The sequence below is a fragment of the Sinocyclocheilus anshuiensis genome, unplaced genomic scaffold (genome assembly GCF_001515605.1).
Source record: "Sinocyclocheilus anshuiensis isolate Anshui unplaced genomic scaffold, SAMN03320099.WGS_v1.1 scaffold1994, whole genome shotgun sequence".
Classification (NCBI taxonomy): domain Eukaryota; kingdom Metazoa; phylum Chordata; class Actinopteri; order Cypriniformes; family Cyprinidae; genus Sinocyclocheilus; species Sinocyclocheilus anshuiensis.
In genome coordinates, this window is record NW_015548215.1 from 472,788 (window position 1) to 480,779 (window position 7,992).

At 36.8% G+C, this 7,992-nt stretch overlaps 1 protein-coding gene across 1 annotated transcript in view; it reads left to right on the top strand.

Moving 5' to 3' along the window:
• Nucleotides 1-7,992, top strand: part of LOC107653872 (laminin subunit alpha-1-like) — a 60,766-nt gene that overhangs the window by 19,747 nt on the left and 33,027 nt on the right. The window contains exons 12-24 of the mRNA XM_016440741.1: nucleotides 643-754; nucleotides 857-967; nucleotides 1,291-1,394; nucleotides 1,768-1,854; nucleotides 1,942-2,153; nucleotides 2,324-2,430; nucleotides 3,313-3,493; nucleotides 3,581-3,717; nucleotides 4,076-4,309; nucleotides 4,384-4,527; nucleotides 5,421-5,636; nucleotides 5,749-5,796; nucleotides 6,123-6,202. Coding sequence (XP_016296227.1) covers nucleotides 643-754; nucleotides 857-967; nucleotides 1,291-1,394; nucleotides 1,768-1,854; nucleotides 1,942-2,153; nucleotides 2,324-2,430; nucleotides 3,313-3,493; nucleotides 3,581-3,717; nucleotides 4,076-4,309; nucleotides 4,384-4,527; nucleotides 5,421-5,636; nucleotides 5,749-5,796; nucleotides 6,123-6,202 — 1,773 coding nt within the window. The remainder of the gene's footprint in view (nucleotides 1-642; nucleotides 755-856; nucleotides 968-1,290; nucleotides 1,395-1,767; nucleotides 1,855-1,941; nucleotides 2,154-2,323; nucleotides 2,431-3,312; nucleotides 3,494-3,580; nucleotides 3,718-4,075; nucleotides 4,310-4,383; nucleotides 4,528-5,420; nucleotides 5,637-5,748; nucleotides 5,797-6,122; nucleotides 6,203-7,992) is intronic.

Genomic DNA, 7,992 nt, shown 5'->3' on the forward strand with positions numbered 1-7,992 from the left:
ATTCAATAAAATAATAGTATATGTAATTATTAATAATATTTGTTATTTATATTATTTAATATTATATATAGTTATTTTATGTTATTTGTTATTTATATATTATTTGTATTATTAAATATATTAATAATTTATGTAATAAATAATAATGTTTGTTATATTATTTATATTATTAAGTAATATATTTATACTTATATTAGGTTATTTATTTATTATTTATATATTATTTGTTATTATTAAATATATTAATAATATATGTAATTATTAATAATATTTGTTATATTATTTATATTATTAAATATATAGTTATTTAAGTGTTATAATTTAGCTTTAGGTGTATTTATGATATGTTTTATATTATTTATTATGTTTTTTTTAAGGTTTTTATCATAATTAATCATTCGGTACTAGCCATAAAATATCAAACTGTATTTTACATTATTTTTTTTATTTTAAATGTTTATATGTATTTTAATTGTGTGTGTGTGTATGTGTGTGTATATATATATATATACACACACATACTGTATGTATATTCTCATTCATGATGTTCTAACGTTGGTTTGATATTAACTGATTAATATTTTCAAATTTTGTTGAATCATTTGTTACTGGAGTCTTTCTAAACATGTGTTTTGTCCACAGGTTGAGTTCGGTGTCTTTAGGTGTTGGAGACACAAACTCGGGTCTCTCTAAAGTCCCTCTGGATGTGGAGCAGTGCGAGTGTCCCTGGGGTTATTCTGGCACTTCCTGTGAGGTGAGAAACCACTTCCAGGTCACATGATTATGTGCAGATAATTGAACCAAACATGCAGCTGTTGCAGGTTATTAACCCAGCCGTGTGTGCTCCTCTCTTCAGTACTGTGTTCCCGGGTTTTATCGGGTCGGTGGGATTCTGTTCGGAGGAAACTGTCTTCAGTGCGAGTGTAACGATCACGCCGCGGAGTGCGACATCAACGGAGAGTGTCTGGTAGGTTTTATCTTACAGAGAATAAGATCTTAGTTTGGAGCAGTTCCTCCAGTGAAACGAGGCTGTTAAACCCTGTGTGTGTGTGTGTGTGTGTGTGTGTGTGTGTGTGTGTTCTCGTGGTGTCTTTAGGTGTTGGAGACACAAACTCGGGTCTCTCTAAAGTCCCTCTGGATGTGGAGCAGTGCGAGTGTCCCTGGGGTTATTCTGGCACTTCCTGTGAGGTGAGAAACCACTTCCAGGTCACATGATTATGTGCAGATAATTGAACCAAACATGCAGCTGTTGCAGGTTATTAACCCAGCCGTGTGTGCTCCTCTCTTCAGTACTGTGTTCCCGGGTTTTATCGGGTCGGTGGGATTCTGTTCGGAGGAAACTGTCTTCAGTGCGAGTGTAACGATCACGCAGCGGAGTGCGACATCAACGGAGAGTGTCTGGTAGGTTTTATCTTACAGAGAATAAGATCTTAGTTTGGAGCAGTTCCTCCAGTGAAACGAGGCTGTTAAACCCTGTGTGTGTGTGTGTGTGTGTGTGTGTGTGTGTGTGTGTGTCTGAGTGTGTGTGTGTGAGTGAAAATGTATTTGTATGATTTTGTATTTAATTATCATATTACATTTAACATATATTATAAATTATATATTATTATAATATAATCTAAATATATTATTAAAATATAAATTATATGTACATGCAAAGAGAAAATATCTGTATGAATATATTAATGTGTGTGTGGATATGTATAAACATATAGATATAAATCTCTAGTTTCTGTGAAATATCTGACTGGTGTGTGTGTGCTGCAGTTTTAGCCCCACATGCGTGCTGCAGCGTGCCGGTGAGTTCAGGTGTGATCAGTGCCAGCTGGGATACGCAGGAGCCAAGTGTGAGAGGTACAGGACTACGTTTAATTATTTTCAGAGGATGTTATATATTTAGAAACGATCAAAGGACCCCAAAGGCCCCGCCCTCATCCTCAGGTGTGCTGACGGTTACTATGGCGACCCCGCGGAGCCGGGCCGGCGGTGTTTGGCGTGTGAGTGTAACGGTAACGTGGATCCGGCTGAAGCGGGTCACTGCGACGGACGCAGCGGAGAGTGTCTGAAGTGTTTGGGTCACACGGCGGGGAGACACTGCGAGCGCTGCGCCGACGGCTTCTACGGAGACGCCGTGACCCTCAAAAACTGCCAGGGTGAGAGAATATCACTCAGTCATATTTAAATGACAATAATATTATCTGTACATAATAGTAACTTTCAGATAATGAGAAGAGCACATTCTGGTACGAAGCTCTAGTGACATCTGCTGGACGAACGCGGTACTGTAGCGTGTCTGTAATCATGTGCTTCCGTGTGTGTCCAGCCTGTGGTTGCCATGGTGACGGCTCTCTGTCCACCGTGTGTCACGTGATCACGGGTCAGTGTGAGTGTAAGGCTCACGTGATCGGACAAACCTGTGGCCGCTGTCAGGTACGTCCTCTGCTGTGGTGATTACTAACTTGATCATTCAGATGCTGTGAATAGCTGTATATATGCTTTATGCCATATTTCATTGCATCTACTTTGCTTTTTTCATTTACTTATAAAAGAAAAAATACCATGTTTCATAATGCCATTCATCGCCATTAATAGTTTTATTATATCATTATGTATTATGATTAATAGTTTGTATAATATTCGTTAATAATTCTCTTTTATTTACATTATTTTTAATATTATTATTATATATTATTAGCAATAGTTCATATAATATGTGTTATAATTCTCTTACCTATCATTTATTAAATTAATAATTCATCCTTCACTGTTTATTAATATTGTTATAATTATTAATAGTTTGTATAATATTCATTGATCATTTTCTTTTATTTACTTTTTATATGAATATTTTTACTTATATTAATATTCTTCATAATTAATTATCTTTTAGTTTATTAATATCATAAATTATTATTATTGTTAATATTTTAAATAAAATATTCATTTATTTTTTTTATTTACTGTTTTTAAAATATTAGTAGTTTGTAATCTTCATTAATTCTCTTTTAGTTAGTTTATTAATATCATAAATATTATTATTATTATTAATTGTTTTTAAAATATTAATTGATAATTTTCTTTTATTTACTGTTTTTAAAATATTAGTAGTTTATGTAATCTTCAGTAATAATTCTCTTTTAGTTACTCTTTATTAATATCATCAATATTATTATTAATTGTTTTTAAAATATTCATTGATAATTCTTTTATTTACTATTTTTAAAAAATGTGTAGTTTATATAATCTTCATTAATAATTCTCTTTTACTAATAGTCTGATTAATAGCCGTTGTTTTTGTATGTTGTGTCTCAGGCAGGTTATTACGGCATCAGCAGCGGCGATGGCTGCAGACTGTGTGAATGTAACCAATCAGGCGCTCTGTCTGCGTCATGTGACGAGGAGGGGCGGTGCCAGTGCATCACCGGGGTGACGGGTGAGAAATGTGATCGCTGTGAGCGCGGATACTACAGCTTCACCGAGAGCGGATGCACACGTAAGAGCAGTGCACTGAAGCACAAAGAGCGCAGAGATATGAACATGGCTGGTTAGTAACAGTCGGCTCCTGTTGTGTCTCCTCTAGCGTGTGACTGCGCACACACACACGGGAACTGTAACGCAGACACGGGCGAGTGCATCTGTCCTCCGCACACACTCGGCCTGAAGTGTGAGGAGTGTGAGGAAGGTCACTGGGGTCACGACGGCGTCTCCGGCTGTACGGTACGACACATGCCTTCATCATACCACGGTATTCCTGGGTGTACAGTGTAAATACCATAGTGATGAATATGTAATTTGAATAAATAATAATAGTTGTTATTGATATTAAATTAAAGATAATTATAGTAAAATAAAAATAATTAATTAGACTACTGTATAACTACCATAGTGATAAATATGTAAATATGAGTATGAACAAATATTAATAAATGGTAATATGAATAAATAATAATAGATGGAATTGTATGGACTATCATGCAAGTAGCATAGTGATACATATGTAAATATTTGTGTGTAAAACGTGTAATAAATGTAAAACGTGTGTGTGTGTGTGTGTGTGCGCGTGTGTGCTGTGCAGGTGTGTAACTGCAGTGCCGAGGGCTCGAGTTCGTCTCAGTGTGAGCTGCAGTCGGGTCAGTGTCGCTGCAGGCCACACTTCTCCGGTCTCAAGTGCGACCGCTGTGCTTTGGGCTACAAAAACTTCCCAGAATGCACCGCCTGCAACTGCAACCCCAGCGGCACGCGAGAGGAGTTCTGCGACCCGGCGCTGGGAGTGTGTGGATGCGAGGATCACGGCCGCTGCTCCTGCAAGGTGACGCCGGCGACGCCTCCGTGTGCTGTAGCGTGTTCTAGTGCATGATGGTTAACGTGGTGGATGTGTTTCAGGAGAATGTTGGCGGTGGCGGCTGTGACGAGTGTAAGAGCGGGACGCTCGGTCTGACGGCGCAGAATCCGTCCGGCTGCAGTCCGTGCTTCTGTTTCGGTGTGTCCAGCTACTGTGAGGAGCTCGGCGGTTTGATCCGAGTGCCGGTGCGCCGTGATCACGCACACAACACATCAGCTTACACTACAGGAAACCGTTTGCCAGCTACACTATAAATTAATATACACTACAGTTCAAAAGTTTGGTCCTGGTAAGATGTGTTCAAAAGAGTCTCTTCTGCTCAGCAAGCCTGCATTTATTTGATCCAAAATACAGTAAAAATGTGAAAAAATATTATAATCTAAAACAGCTGTTTTCTATGGGAATATCTGTTAAGCTGTAATTTATTTCTGTGATTAAAGCTGTATTTTCAGCATCATTACTCCAGTCTTCAGTGTCACATGATCTTCAGAAATCATTCTAATATGCTGATTTGCTGCTCGAGAAACATTTCTGATTATTATCAATGTTGAAAACAGTTGTTTGTAGTACTCATATATGTTGTATAATATTTTTTAATTATTATTATATTTATTAATTGTTGTAGTATAGTTATTCTAAATTAGAAAATTATAAATGTCTTTCACTTTTGATCTAATTAATGCATCCTTGCTGAATAAAACTTGCTTTTAAAATACATCAATAAAAGTCTTACCAACCCCAAACTTTCGAAAGGGTAGTGTCTATAAACAGAAGTCATGAGATTCCATGCTTTACAGTTATTTTACCATGATTAAGAGGTGTAAAATATAAAAAATGTGCATACAACAGCTCTTTAGTGCATGTTCGTCATATTAGCATCCAGTCAGTGAGTCAGATGTTAATTCAGTAAGTGATTCTTTTGACTCATTAGATTGTGAATCGATGACACATCTAAAGTTTTAATTAAGACACAAACTAAACTCAGATAAAACATTATTTATGAAGATGCAGTGCAGGAAAATCCTGATGCTGATGTGAATCGTGAGTGTTTATCATGTGAATCATGTCTGTGATTCAGATCACGCTGGGCTCTGCTCCGGCTCTGCTGCGTGTCGTGTCTCAGAGTGACCTGCAGGGGACGCTGGAGGGCGTTTCTTACAGCGATCAAGAGATGCTGCTGGACGCGTCTCACCTCCACAGTCTGTCTGTCCTCACCGGCCCGTATTACTGGAGACTCCCGCAGAAATACCACGGTAACAAGGTACAAACCCCACAGAAATACCACGGTAACAAGGTACAAACACCACAGAAATACCACAGTAAACCCTGCAGAAATACCACGGTAACAAGGCACAAACACCACAGAAACACCACAGTAAACCCCGCAGAAATACCACGGTAACAAGGTACAAACACCACAGAAATACCACAGTAAACCCTGCAGAAATACCACGGTAACAAGGCACAAACACCACAGAAACACCACAGTAAACCCCGCAGAAATACCACGGTAACAAGGTACAAACACCACAGAAACACCACAGTAAACCCCGCAGAAATACCACGGTAACAAGGTACAAACACCACAGAAACACCACAGTAAACCCCGCAGAAATACCACGGTAACAAGGTACAAACACCACAGAAACACCACAGTAAACCCCGCAGAAATACCACGGTAACAAGGTACAAACACCACAGAAACACCACAGTAAACCCCGCAGAAATACCACGGTAACAAGGTACAAACACCACAGAAACACCACAGTAAACCCCGCAGAAATACCCAGGGGATTATGGGAAGGTTCAGGACTCCGTCAGAGACTGCTCGCTGTGCACCTGTCCTCTTCAGGGTCAGAGGTGAGGTCACATGACACTGCTGTGCTCACATGGTCACATGTTTACCGACAGTAGTTCCGGAAATTAACCAATAAAAACAGTTCCGGAAATCAGCCAATCGGAATTAAGAATAATAGAATACCATGAAATGAAATTTAATAGCGGCTCATGTTAGAGCTGCACAACAATATTTAGTTTTTCTTCTATATTAAGTTATAAAAAAATGCAGGGATTTTCACCAGATGACTTGAATAATTTTATTATGAAATAATTCGAGTGAGTAGGATTATTTTATGCAAAAAAAAATAAATAAAAAATAAAAACTTTATATTCTTAAGACGTTTTTTTTAGTGCAAATAATAATAATAATGCCTATTATTAAATAAAAATGTTGAAAAAAAAAAAGAAATAGTGTAAAAAATATTATTTTAACCCTTTAGGCGCCAGTTTTTTTTTTTTTTTAATGCTGGATTTTGACATCAAGATTTCAAAAGCTTGTGGCTTGAAAGGGCTTAAAGATAGAGATCTACTGTAAATTAGAAAAATGTTGGGCATGACCGAAAGTTTATGTGGGGTGTAAATATACTCATCTAATTTGCATATTATTACGTCATCAGGGGGCGGCCCTCTTGAATGTCATAATATTCAGGAAATAGTAGATATTGAATTGATGTTTGAACTGCCTCCGTCGGGCAAAGGGTCGAAATGATCACCTGTTTGTGCTTCGTGAACACTCGCGCCTTGCACGGCGGCACCATTACGCTGCAAAGATGTACTCGGAGAAGCACGATCATTAGACGAGCGATCGTCATTTCCAAAAGGCAAATATTCCCCTTCAGAGTCAGAATCGGCGAATAACATTTGCAACACATCCTCACGGTACAACTTTTTATTAGCCATTTGGCGATTTTCTCTCACAAATCTCACAATTTACTCACACGCTCTGAACTGAACTGCTTCCGCATCAATGACACGATAGCTCACTTGCTCTGCTCTTTCCTCAAACACTTTGAATAGTAACTTTGGTCTAGAATCGAAGTACTACATGTCTGCCATCTAGTGGTAGGGAATACAAATGCGATATTACACCATATTAGGATCTACAGTCTATTTGATTAAGTATGACGTCTGGTCGCAATTTTGTGACTTTGGCACTTAGAGGGTTAATTCAATTCAATTCAAGTTTATTTGTACAGCGCTTTTCACGATACAAATCGTTGCAAAGTAACTTCACAGAAAATTAAGTTTCTACAATATTTAGTGGTAGTTTATCAGTGGTGACTGACTGACTGTTAATGTACATATGGCAGAAATGTACGGAAAAATCAATTAAAGACGTAATCAAACAGACGATGAACACTATTAACAGCAATTATTATATGATGCTGTAAAACTTAAAGCAAAATTTGGTAATTCAGCTAGTTGCCAAGTAAACATTTCTCATTTTTATTTAGTTTTAACTTGATATACTAACATAGATAAAACTAATGTTGAAATAAAAAATAATACAAACTATTTAGACATATTAAAAATATAATAAAAATGACAAAAACACACAAAAAATACTAAAACAATAACAGAAATTAAAGCAAAAATAATATATAAAAATTAATTCAAACTATTAATAAAAACTATAATAGTATCTCACTGATACAAGATTATTATAATAAAATAATCTTATTTTATAGTACAACTGCAAAATTACAATATAAATTTTTACATCTTAATTTCTTCATTTTCAAACAGCAAACCATTAAGCTTTTATTTTGGCAACTGAACACGCATATATAATTTATTTATTTCATTATATA